Source organism: Branchiostoma belcheri, unplaced genomic scaffold, assembly GCF_001625305.1.
Source record: "Branchiostoma belcheri isolate BF01 breed outbred unplaced genomic scaffold, Haploidv18h27 scaffold36, whole genome shotgun sequence".
In the NCBI taxonomy this organism is placed as follows: Eukaryota; Metazoa; Chordata; class Leptocardii; order Amphioxiformes; family Branchiostomatidae; genus Branchiostoma; species Branchiostoma belcheri.
This window is the reverse complement of record NW_017803976.1, coordinates 1106108-1119141: the sequence shown is the minus strand read 5'-3', so window position 1 is coordinate 1119141 and position 13034 is coordinate 1106108. Positions and strand designations below refer to the sequence as shown.

General features: G+C 41.0%; 1 protein-coding gene across 3 annotated transcripts in view; it reads right to left on the bottom strand.

Annotated features, from left to right (window-relative positions):
- The window catches only part of LOC109476105 (asparagine synthetase domain-containing protein 1-like), a 29147-nt gene extending 16460 nt beyond the window's left edge, over positions 1 to 12687 (bottom strand). For 2 of the 3 annotated variants that reach the window (XM_019776978.1, XM_019776980.1), the window contains exons 1-7: positions 12553 to 12687; positions 8142 to 8366; positions 6684 to 6806; positions 3355 to 3480; positions 2203 to 3008; positions 1235 to 1445; positions 45 to 79 (exon numbers count right to left, since the gene is read on the bottom strand). In XM_019776978.1, coding sequence (XP_019632537.1) covers positions 45 to 79; positions 1235 to 1445; positions 2203 to 3008; positions 3355 to 3480; positions 6684 to 6806; positions 8142 to 8366; positions 12553 to 12603 — 1577 coding nt within the window. In that variant the 5' untranslated portion in view covers positions 12604 to 12687. The remainder of the gene's footprint in view (positions 1 to 44; positions 80 to 1234; positions 1446 to 2202; positions 3009 to 3354; positions 3481 to 6683; positions 6807 to 8141; positions 8367 to 12552) is intronic. The other variant, XM_019776979.1, reaches the window with a different exon arrangement.
- Between the last annotated feature and the right edge of the window lie 347 nt (positions 12688 to 13034).

Genomic DNA, 13034 nt, shown 5'->3' with positions numbered 1-13034 from the left:
GTACAAAAGAAGAGATGAATAAAGAGTAATCTGTATACATGTACCTCCTCTCCCTCAGTTCATCCAAGGTCACATTCACCTGTACATGTGGAAAGAAAAACAATACTTTGTATGAGAATGTTATGTTGTTATACTGGACGATCACAGTTTCACTGTACCATTGATTTTGTAATATGTATATTTTATTGTATTGTAAGATTAATAGTCTGAACTTATGACATTCTTAATGCTTTTAAGTTGTACAGTCTACAATTCAGCCAAGACATTTAACCTGTATATGTTTCTGTGAGTGATGTATGTGTATGATAAATCAGTCATCACCATCATCATCATCATGCATTGTGACAAGCCCAGCACATCGGCAGAACATACTGCACCTGCGCAGTACGTACTGCCGCAGTGCTGACAAGCCCAGCTCAGTAACATGAAAGATTCAAGCCCAGCTCAGTAACATGAAAGATTCAAGATTCAAGATATCTTTATTGAGCTATCGCAGTGAGAATATCACTGAATTGCAGTCAATTTACAGACAATTTGTTTTAAAAACGCTCACAAAGACATATAATATTGCACATAATTCTGAATCCTTTGGTTATTAATTAAGAATACTTGTTTGCAGGGAACTATATTACTGCTCATAAGACTATGATCTTTTAGTTACAGCATAAAATCATATAAAAAATGTACACGCAATATTTGGAGTTATTCAGTTTCACATGTTTAAAAGTAGTAACTAAATTCAATATATACAAGTTAAGAGTTGTTTGATATCACGATGAACAGTATAAGGCCACACCAATTTAATTTCTTGGTTAACGGATTTTTCTAGAAAAATAATGGAGCGGGCGGGCGAAAAATAAATAAAAATAAAAACAGGCCTAGGCATCGTATTATGGCCCGAAATGGTACGATGGGAGCTATGAAGTCAACATACCAGGCTGGTTCAAAATTTAAACAATGAATTTTGAACTTTTAATGATACCATTGCACTGAAAGATGGAATAACTGTAACAACTAGGATGAAAAGGTCTGTTTTCAACTGTTCAGGGCAAAATATGAGCATTTTGCAGTTGGTTCTGAATTTTTATTTTTATTTGCAAATCAGAAAAAAATGGAGCGGGCGAATCCGTTAACCAAGAAATTAAATTGGTGTGGCCTTAGGGATGATTATTGTCCATATTTGTTCAGTAATGAACACATGTATGGGATAGGGGAATAATGGCTTTCAACTTACCTCCACAAAGTTCCAGTGCCTGTTTGGGTTGATCCTGACCAGCTCCTCCAGCCCCTGGAGCCCTGTGACTCTGTCAGGCACCTGAAAGGAATGACTGTGGACAACCTCTTCCTGCTTTTTGTTCCCTTTCTTCTTCCCAGGCTGGTGTTGTTTCTCTTTCTGTTGGAAGGCAACATTCAGGAGGTCGATGGGCTCTTCTGGTGGGACAAATCTGGAGGGAACCAATCAAAATCATTTTTTGAATTTTTCTTATTTTATTGAAATTGCAACAATGCGATACATGCGGAACAGAGGCAGCTGTTGCTGGTGTTGTGTCCCGCACATAGAAACGGATACTGGACAGACAATACTCATTTTCACTTGAGTCTAGTGGGGAAAGTTGTGTAAAGTGCCTTTCCCATGGGCACAAGATCGGTGGCGTGTCAGGACTCGAACTCAGGACCTCTTGATTCCGAGTTGCGCACGCTGCCATTACGCCACACGACCCCACTCATTATAATACTATATGTAATTCATTAGTATGTACAGATTTGACTTCTTCTTGCTTCTAAAACAGTTATACTAGTAAGTGTAAGAACAGATGGAGCTTATTATACATGTACATGCCAACAGAAACAGTTACGCAAGCAACTGGACATGATTTTGGAAACGGTCAGATGTTTCAGGTAGCATCCACTGCCTTTCATCAGTGACACTGGAGACTTATCAGAAATGCAGGTTTATAAGCACAAACTATTGATTGATGTGCAAATAAGTGAAGTCTAACTGACTTCTAATACATGGTTTATCCAAAAGCAACATTAATTCTTTTTTGCTACTTAAAGATCAAAAGTTAAAAATATGAAACCTTCATAGCCTACAAATGTATGTCGGAGAAATCTATCATGTGAAATAATCATAAGGGAAAATTCTTCAACACAGGGAGTTTGAAGGTATATAAAACCAGGAGTTAACTTCATCACACCCACCTGTCAGCTAAGGCTGCTATAACCATTGAATCCACTCCTCCTGAAAACAAAATGGCCACTCGACACTTTTCAGGACAGTTCTCTTCAGTTGAGTCCTGCACAGCTGCTGTCCTCATTTCCACCTTCGAAGACATTTCAGGACAGCCGGTTTTCACAGCAGGTGCAGCACAAGCCTCTCCACGTGCATCATCAGAGAGCAGGAGTTGCTCGGCCCTATCCTGGAGGTTTTCCAATGAGTCAAGCTGTTCAACATGTTGTTTTTGAACGGTGGACTTGGCTGTATTAGACCCTCTCTCCCTGGGGACATTGAACACCCTCCGTTTGACGGCCTCCCCAAGAACTGTGATCAACTGGACTGCCAACGTCTTCAGCTTCTCATCAACAATCTGGTCCAAAATGTCCGGCATCGCTGCAAGTTTCTCCGTACCTTTGCGTAGATCGTTGACATCACACCTTGCAATGCTACCAGGGCCGCAACTTGCTTCTGTGGAACTACTTGCTGCCAACTGAAGGCCATTTTTAACACTAGTTCTGTCCGTTGGACTCGATAAGTCAACGTTTTGACTTTCAATGTCAGGAAGTTCGCAATTGAAGGGTAAAACCGGTGACCGTGGACCACTGTCCATCTTTTCAATTCTCACACCTGTCCATAAATTGCCAGCTTCATCAGCAAATGGGTCAGGACAGCTAGAATGGGCGGTCCCATTTTTATGTTGCCATGGAAACCATTTGATTGACAACGGTGTGTCAGCTACCCATGATTCCATTGGAATACAAAAGATTCCCTTGGCTGGAATCTCCTGCCACTGAGAAAGAGAAGTTTTCATTAACAAATTTTGTTTATTTGTTTATTTTGATTTTTCAAGAAGTGATTGCCAAATGAATGCCTACTTTATGTACTTCAGACCAATTAAAAATCTTAGAAAAAAAAGTAAATGAGATGGTGAAGGGCTTGAATATAGATATCAGTATAGGAAATTATGATGCAAATAAAAGGGAAGCAGGTTAATGAAAAATGTAATGACTACATATAAATTTATGAGTGACTGTTGTAATGTCAGTAAAAAATTCTGCCACCTTCTTTGGCCTTTTAAGGATGAATCCATAAATGCATTTTCATCCCCCTTGAAGCATCAATGGAAGGTCCCTAACCTGGCTGTCCTGCAGCGCTGGCCTGACTGTGACTGAGCTGAGTGCAAACACGTCTGTTTCCCCGCGCCACAGGAGGCTGCGCCGGCCAAAGTAGTCCCTGCCAAACCACAGCTGTTTGGAACCAGCCTGAAATTTGAAATAAACATCTCATGGTAGAACCTGTGACCCAGTTTAGTGTTCCCAAAGCATGTCAGGGCTGGAAATACTTTTTAATGCATTTTTATGCACAAGTGCAGGTGTAAGAAACAGGAGGAGCCAGTAAAAACCCTTCTGGTCCCGGGCCGGGGTTCGAACTCACAACCTCCCAGGCCCCAGTCAGACACTCTAACCGCTCGGCCGAAAAGGTCTAGACCCGTTTGCCAGATCAGTTGGTAGCGCCTATAAACCCCCCACTGTTACACAGGCAATATTCAAAATTACCTGCACCTGGCAAGTTTTAACTGCACTGCAGTTTCTTTGCCTTTCAGTTTATCAATAAATGTTTTGAAAAATTGTCCTCAGTAGCACCATTTTTTTTCTTCAATTTTTACAAAGTTCTCTGCTGTCTTCAATGATGCTACTTTGAAGAATACAATGCAGATTTTGACCATCGCTGGTCATATGTCCCCTCGGTGTCTGGGGCTTGTTTTGTCATAGCCCAGTGCAGGTTATATAGGTGTGTGGGTAGACATCAGAAATACCCGCACAGCTCCAATTTTACCTGCACTAACCTGCATATACCCAGTACAGGGACCAGTGCAGGTTAGGTGCAGGTAAACATCAGAAATACCTGCACAGCTCCAATCTTACCTGTAATAACCTGCATATACCCAGTACATGTACATGGAGCAGTGCAGGTTAGGTGCAGGTAGACATCAGAAATACCTGCACAGCTCCAGTTTTACCTGCACTAACCTGCATATACCCAGTGCATGGACCAGTACAGGTTAGGTGCAGGTAGACATCAGAAATACATGTACACACACACATGTACCTGCACAGCTCCAATTTTACCTGCACTAACCTGCATATGCAGGTGGTATTTCAAGCCCTGCATATGCTGTGACTTTGTTGTTGTATCTGGCCTGCAGCCTAAGGTCAGGCTTATCTTCACATGTTTAGCTGCACAACATAAACTAGACTTATCAAGTGTAAACGGGTATCATTGCAGCGGAAGCCTGTAGTTCAAAACATTCAAAACAGAGTCTGTGAAACAGACCTTTGATCCAGTTTACCATTCCCACGCCAGCCAAGGGGCATGGCTGGGTCTGATGGGGCTTACTGTTATTCAGAACAGGAAACCGAAGGAAAGAAGGCCACAAATTTAGGTCTGTTTGGTACATTTAACAATTAATTCTGGTGAGAATCCCAAGCTGCCAACCCTAATTTAACATGACAGGGTTGGACAAGTCCCATTGCCCAATTGCCTAGGGCAAGTAAAAGCACTGTTTGGGCAAGTGAATGTCACCCTGTACTTGACCGATTGGGCAAGTAAATTTTTTAGATGTGGCATTATGCCCCTAGCCTGGGTACCATCCCCAGTAGTATATTCGCAAACTATATAATAATAACTGGGTCTGGACTTGAACACATATGTAGCGTCTGGAGTCTAAATATTCGTTCAGATTTTGAACGAGCGCGCTGATTGGTCCTACTCGTCTAAGCCCTTTTTTGGGTGTGTACATATTAGGTAAGGGCCGAACGGCGACGTTAGCGTCCGTTCGAATGTCCGAACGCCTTATCATCAACATGTCCGACGGCGAACCGAACGCTAAAGCGCACATGATATAGCCGTAGTCAGTCTTTCCGCGATAAATCATCAACATGGCTGACGAACAAGCCGCTCAGCTCACGGAGGTTGATGTTGACCTCGCAATCACGTCCGTTTTGGACGATTTAGACGGAATATCGTCGCTCAAAAATGAGCAAAAAGATGCATTGAATAATTTCGTTCGTGATGTTTTGGGCGTCCTACCGGTAGAAAAAAGAACGCGCCGAGAAAAGGAACACTCGCGCGAAGATCTGTGTTTACAAAACAACAAACATCACTTGAATAATGCAGGCGCGCCATTGGCCGTCGCCTCTGAGGCTCAGCCAATCAAATGAAGCCCCGCTGATCGGGCTAGCTCATTACGTGACGTCATGACCAATCGTTTTATATGTGTGCAAGTCCAGACCCAGTTATAGAGTTTGCGAATATACTACTGGGGATGGTACCCAGGCTATTATGCCCCAGTGTTTGGAGCAAAATCACTCATCATTTTCCCATAATGTATAATATCTTATTGATGTTAGTCAAAAGTATGACTCTTTTTGTCAGAGAATCATTTGCAAGTCTCAAACCTCTTTTATTTGGGGTGAATAGTGGTCAAGCATAGGACAATATAATAAAGGGCTTTTTTACTGACAAATTTTCCTTGTGGTAAAAATGCATAGAAATATGTCATTGCTATTTTGCATTGGGCAAGTGAAAAGTTGGTTCGGGCAAGTAGAAATGCCCATGTGCTTGCCCGATAGGGCAATGTAGATTTTTGAAAACTTGTCCAACCCTGCATGAACAGCGCCACTCAAGGTTTGAGTCCTGAATCCTGATAAAGTTGCCCAAGACCTTTCCCTGTACCAGTGGACAAATGTTATCTTAATCACAAGTGATTGTTAATTTCAACTTCTCAACATGTCTGGCTGCCTATCACACTGAATCACTTAGTCTAAGTGTTACACTCGGTAATTTTGTCTCGAATATCAGCCTGTTGGCTGGATGATCTGGTGAGTAAAACTTAAAAGACAAAGGAAGCTTGGTTTACATGAAATACAATGTAATACACAAGACGGGCCTTGAAAGCAGTGTGGAAAAATGCACGATTTGAGAAAAAATACTCAGGTAGTAAATAAAATGATAAACTCATATGACATGACACATGCCAACTAGTGCTGCATACCTAAACCCACATTTAGGTTCAGGTCCGGATTCAAGTCCAGAGGTTTAGGTTCAGTTCCGGACTTGTAAGTCCGGACCTAAACCCATGGCATATACAAAATTGCATGTTGGCAACCTTGCAATGTTGTTTGGGCAAAACTTTGGCCACATAACATGGAGGCCGACACTTTACGATGCCCGATGGCAATATTTTCTTCATTTTGCAGCAAAGATTTTGCAATCTACGGAAGGTTTTAGGTGGTTTAGAAAGAAAAGGGGTATGTGAAATGGTCTTTTTGGTAATAAGTCTGGACTCGGTTCTTGACTTTTAGGTTTTTTTGGACTTGAACCTAAACATTATTACAAGTCCGGATCCAAGTCCAGTGAACCAGTATGCAGCCCTAGTGCCTACATTTATGTCTGAACGATGTACCTGCCAGTAGATGAATGCCCATGGGCCCTTGATGCTCTGGAACACCTGGAGGAGACCCTCCTCACCATGGACGGCAGCAAGCAGTTGTAGGAGGACAGACGTGTCATTGTGGCCCTCTTCCACCTGTAAGAACAACAGTTGGCACTGCTAAGCTGCACTTGAATATCTAAAATAGTTTTTCATTAGGCCATGTTGATTTGATTATATGGATGACATCCGCGCACGCATGAATTTTTGGCCGTTTCCAAAAAAAAAGTTTTCAACCATACTGTAAATCGTACAAAACAGTTGCAAAATGAGCAAAAATATACCGTAAGTTACAAAAAAATAAGTAAAAACTATACCAATGTCGTAGAATGCCAAAATCAAACGAAAAAAGACAAAATTGTAAGGAAATGAACTTGAAGATTAGATTATTCGCCAAACCATATTCTGTCCCATTTGTTCAACCCTCATGACCACACAGATTTCATAATGAAAACAACTTTTTTTTTTGCAAAACTTTTTTTTTATTCGCACACGCGCATCAGTTTTGGGGCTCCCGGAGGATGTCATCCATATAATCAAATCAACATGGCCTTATTAAATGGACAGTCACTCAAGGACCAAAAATTACAACAGGAACAACAGTTGGCACTGCTAAGCTGCACTTGAATATCTGAAATAGTTTTTCATGATTATTAAATGGAAGGAGTGGAGAGGACTGTTGAGGAAGAGACGAGTTCTGTGCGCAGGCCACTCGAACGACTGACTCGAGGAGACCTCAACAAGTACAAGTAAGTAGTATTAAATGGACAGTCACTCAAGGGCCAAAAATTACAACAAGAAATCAGAGATTTGAGATTTCCAGGAAGTATTTTAGGTTTTAAAGACCTTTGAAGCTGATAGACCTCTGGGAAGTTTTGGGTTTTCGTGAATGTTTTGAAACTGTGGAGGGGATTGATTGTACTATGACGGAATTTATTTGGGTATTACACCACTTCCTGAACTCCCTCTAGACATATTTTGACGACCTTCAGGCTCTACCTCCCTGTCAATCAACTGTCAAAATGACTTCCCACCCTCCACTGAACTGTAGTCGCTACTTTGACAGTCACACAAACTCACAACTCACCCACCCAAAACAATATACTTCCATACCCAGCAGTAATAAAACTCCATTTACTATCATGAAAGTTCATCTGTGTTGGTTGTTACATGTTTAAAGTTAAAATTTTAGATTTAACATAAAGAAGTTCTCTCACCAAGAGCTTTCGACCAGTCACTCTGGTCTTCTTCAGTAGACTGACCCAGTGAAGCTTGTCACATGGCTTCTTTGAAGTGTAACGTCAACACTGGGTCAAAGGTATCTGGTAGACGATGTCAGGGCCCTTCTCTAGTTGAGAGAACTTCTTTGTGTTGGATCTAAAGTTTTAACTTTTAACATATAATTCATGTTAAGACTTTAGTTGTTCTCACCTTTATCCCATCAAAAATCTCCCCGTTCCATAGCAGAATGTTCCCCCACTGGTCCTGACAGGGCTGCTGGGTAATCTCTCCTCGCATGTGCAGCACCGAGCCCAGAAATGTCCCATAATGCCGTGTGGTGGGGTCAGAGGTCAGACAGAGGTCCTGAAGGATGTGATGACAGTCGGGACCTCTACGGAATATGTTCTGTTGGACTTCTTGGACGATCGAAGGGGACTGCTGGGTAAATAAATACTTAGTAATCACGAAAGAAATACAACTTAAGATTTCTTACAAATGATGCCTTACCAGTACCATATCTTTTATGAAGCAATGTACCTAGTGCTGCATACCTAAACCCAATTTTAGGTTCAGGTCCGGATTCAAGTCCAGCGGTTTTGGTTCAGTTCTGGACTTGTAAGTCCGGACCTAAACCCATGGCAAATACAAAATTGCATGTTGGCAACCTTGCAATGTTGTCTGGGTGAAACTTTGGCCACATAACATGGAGGCCGGTACTTGACGACGCCCGATGGCAATGTTTTCTTCATTTTGCAGCAAAGATTTTGCAATCTACGTTTTAGGTGGTTTGGAATGAAAAGGGGTATGTAAAATGGTCTTTTATGGTAATAAGTCCGGACTCGGTTCTTGACTTTTAGGTTTTTTTGGACTTGAACCTTAACATTCTTACAAGTCCGGATCCAAGTCCAGTGAACCGGTATGCAGCACTAAATGTACCAGTATAATTTTGCAAGTTATGTCTTGCATATACATGTATTTGAGTCCAAACTATATACTTCTAATCTACACACTCATACATGTGGGTAACATGTAGCTGGCATGTTTGTAAAATTTAAGATATATTATATACAAATTTAATAGAAAGAGGCAAAGGAATTCAGGAAATACTAACACTTGTAATTATTTTCCCAGTGATTGCTTTATTGGTACCATGAGCATAAATATACAAAAAAAGAGTAACTTACATACAGTGATTATCTCCATGTACTGCATTCAACAACAGTAAAAAAAACTGGAACACAAAATATTCGGCAAAAATGTTTGTTACAATAATATATTGCATAGTAGAGCTACTACCGGTAGGTACGTGAAGGACACATTTACCTAAAGAAACAAGTAGTCATACCTACCAACAAAAATCCTAAAAACACACATTATATACATATTGCAAATCACAAAGCAAATGATTGCATATTCATTCCAGTAATTATACAATTGAGAACAGTGCCCATGGACCAACCACCCATAATCCCTGAGCTCTTTCTCACATTAGAAACATATAGTATTACTGCCATTTGCTATCCATTGATGCATTTATCGATGCAATATATACTTTTGACCTATGAAGGATGTAATCTCAAAACAGGAGCACTCTGGAATATGCCTATCTATGAAAACAAGCTGTAACAAGTAAAATTACAAAACTGAAACTTGGGGTCAGACTGTACTGCTGCCCATTGTCTTGCATTACATAGCAGCAAATGATTTTTAAAAAATATGTAAGGCCACACCAATTTAATTTGTTGGTTCTCGGATTCGCCTCTTCATTTTTTTCTGATTTGCAAAAAAAAGAAAAAAAAGATTCTGGTTCTGAATCAACTCAAAAATGCTCATATTTTGCCCCCAACAGTTGAGGAAATTCCTTTTCTTCCTAGTTATTACAGTTTTTTCCATCTATTGATGCAGTGGTTTGATTAAAAGTTCAAAATTTATACTTTAAATTTTAACCCAGCCTTTTTTGTTGACTTCATGGCTCCTATCGTACCATTTTGGGCCATAATAGGATGCCTAGACCTGTTTTTATTTTTATTTTTTTTCGCCCTGTCGCTTCATATTTTTTCTGAAAAAATCCGAGAACCAACAAATTAAATTGGTATGGCCTAATGATGAAAAAATATGCATGCATATACATGAGAAAGATTTGCTACTTTTCAAGAATCCACACTGCATCATTCTCTGGCCTAAATAAACCTACTCTGACAACAACAAAAAATTAAAAATGTTGTGTTTCCTGTTTCAGTCTTGAAAAATTAGGGTGGGTAGGTAAGGATTATCTTTTGCATGAGGACACTTTTATTTTCAATGTCAATGTTAGAAAACTGATAAGTGACTGTACAACATTCTATCACTCCGTTGTCAGATCATGGAGCTAGAAAAAATTGATCAGCTTGAAAAATTTATGTCCTTTGGAGGGGTCCAACCAAAAAAGTCTAGGGTCAGCAAGTTTTTCAAGGGTCGGTCGGGAAACAGGAAACACAACATTTTTTTTTCCTAGGCCTTAGGCCACACCAATTTAATTTCTTGGTTAACGGATTTTGCTAGGAAAATAATGCAGCGGGCGGGCAAAAAAAAATAGAAAATAAAAACAGGCCTAGGCATTCTATTATGGCCCAAAATGGTACGATAGGAGCCATTAAGTCATCACATCAGGCTGGTTCAAAATTTAAACAAGGAATTTTGAACTTTTAATGATTCCATTGCATTGAAAGATGGAATAATTGTAACAACTATTATATATGAAAAGGACTGTTTTCAACTGTTAAGGGTAAAATATGAGCATTTTGCAGTTGATTCTGATTTTTTTTTTATTTGCAAATCAGAAAAAAATGAAGCGGGCGAATCCGTTAACCAAGAAATTAAATTGGTGTGGCCTTATACATTGTAAACCACATGTCCAATAAGCTATGAACTTGTCTCCTTTTTCCCTTCTGGTTCTGACATGTTCAAGTCCTTCATGTCCTTTGCCACTTTTTCCATCTCACCAACATGCTTCACTCTGTTCTTTCCTTCCTCTGAAATCTCCAATTTGTCCAGTGGAAGGTCTTCAAATAACTTTGACCCTGACCTGTGTCTTAGGACCATTTTGTGCAGGCCTTCTTGAGACTCATGACACGGTTGGCTGTTCTTGTATGCTGCCTTTCTTGTTGTGTGGCGCGAAGGGCGGTCCAGGTTGTACGGTCTGGTCCGTCTTTGTCCCCGCGTCGATGGAAGTTTCTGTACCCTGTGTTTGCTACGATCTTCCAGCAGTTCTTCCTCTGTTCTTTGGCAGTTGGCAGCGGACCTGCTTGGTTCTGGCGCGGCGTCAGCTGGCGCAAACGTCACCATGTTCCCTATCCCCGCCACGAAGGACGAGTTAATCTGCAGGATGTGGAAGCCCTCCTTCTGTTCCATGTTTGTCCGAGCGGTAACACTACTTTCCTGGTTAAGGTGTCGAGCATTCTACACACCTGTGTTATAGACTTGTTCCTGAGAATATGCAGCCTGGGGCAAATCCAATAGGAACTACCTGGCCATTCTTAGCACAGAGTCTGTAAAATAAGATAAGAGGCATCTGTAGTAATGTGTTGTTGCCTCCTCCAGAAGTTTTGGTCCGTTCTATGACAGCAAAAAATCCTACAAAACAGTCACAGGTGGCACCATAGTTTTGGGCTTTACATATGCATACCCTTTTTAAGTTGTTTAATGTTATAAATTATAAGTCATTGTTGTCTAATTCTATCATTCATTTGAAATAAGGTCCTTTTCACCTGAAATTGCCTACAAACCTGCATGTCATATATACCTTGATACCACATACAGTTGAGGTAACCATATAGCCCGAGTCAAGGTAGCAGAACACAGTTTTTCGCCTATGGGGATTTCTATAGTTAAGGACCCGGAAGTGACTGACATCGACGCGGATAAAAATACACTAGGGTACCATAGAAAAGCATGAGAAACGAATATGTTCAAATATAGGGTACGATGTACAAAATAACAAAAAAGTACAAAAAGTTATCGTTTTTTTGACATTATGCCGCCCTCTTTTAAATGGCCTCCTGCGGAGCGCACCGGAACTGCAGCCGACTCACCCTGGCAGGCAGCGAAAAGGTCAGGCGCATTTATACGCCGATCGAGCAGCCTTCCTAATCTCAATTATGCGATATCAAAGCCGACATATTATGGTACCATACGGTAACTTGTATGTCCCGGTGTCATCCACGTTAGGCTGTGTACAAGCGGTGCAAGCTGTTTGTCGCACTCATTTCTTATCCCTACGTCAGCATCTCCGGGGGTCGCAGATGAATACTGTGTTCTGCTACCTCAAGAGTCGCCACGGCTAAGTTAACCATAGCTGCAACCAAGGTGGTTACTGTAACCATGGTGTATCCAAGGTGGTTAATTATCCTACATGTAGATGTAGATGTGCACTTGAGGCTATAGGAGCTAATCGTAGAGCTTGTTTACGTATGACATGTGGGCGGAAATGCATACTGCAACATAATTTATGTGCAAGTTGTTCAAGTCTAATAATTTTATAATAAATTTTCACTCCGCTGCCCCCCTCCCCCACTCTACTCTCAGACAGGATAAAAAATGGGTTATTCAAAGCGCTAAAGCAGAGGAGCAACACAGAACGCACCTGAGAAGCTCCAGCAGATCTCCGTGATAAAACACAGCATAGACCACACATGGTGGGGGACGTCTTTGGTCACAAAGTTGCTACAACTTTCGGGAAAAAATTTCTTCGACTATCTTTGCGCCATCTTGGTTTTTACAAAGCATGACGGGTAAAAACCTGAGTTACTGGGCAACTCCAAGCAGATGTTGGTTGAGGGAGTGGTGATCTTCTTCATTTCAGACGTATTTCTCATAGTACATCGCCGAACCACGGCCAAACGATGAGACGGTTTTCTGTCCCGGTATGCAAGAGCCAATACATACCCTGAAACATATGGGAGAGGATTCCTGGTGCCATTATCCACATTTGGGCTGACCAGAGGTTACATATTGTATTTATTGTCTTCACCTGCATGATCTATATTACATGATCTACATTGCAATAAAACAAATCAACAACATGTAAACAAGATGATCACCACTCCGGGTACAGGATATTTCAAG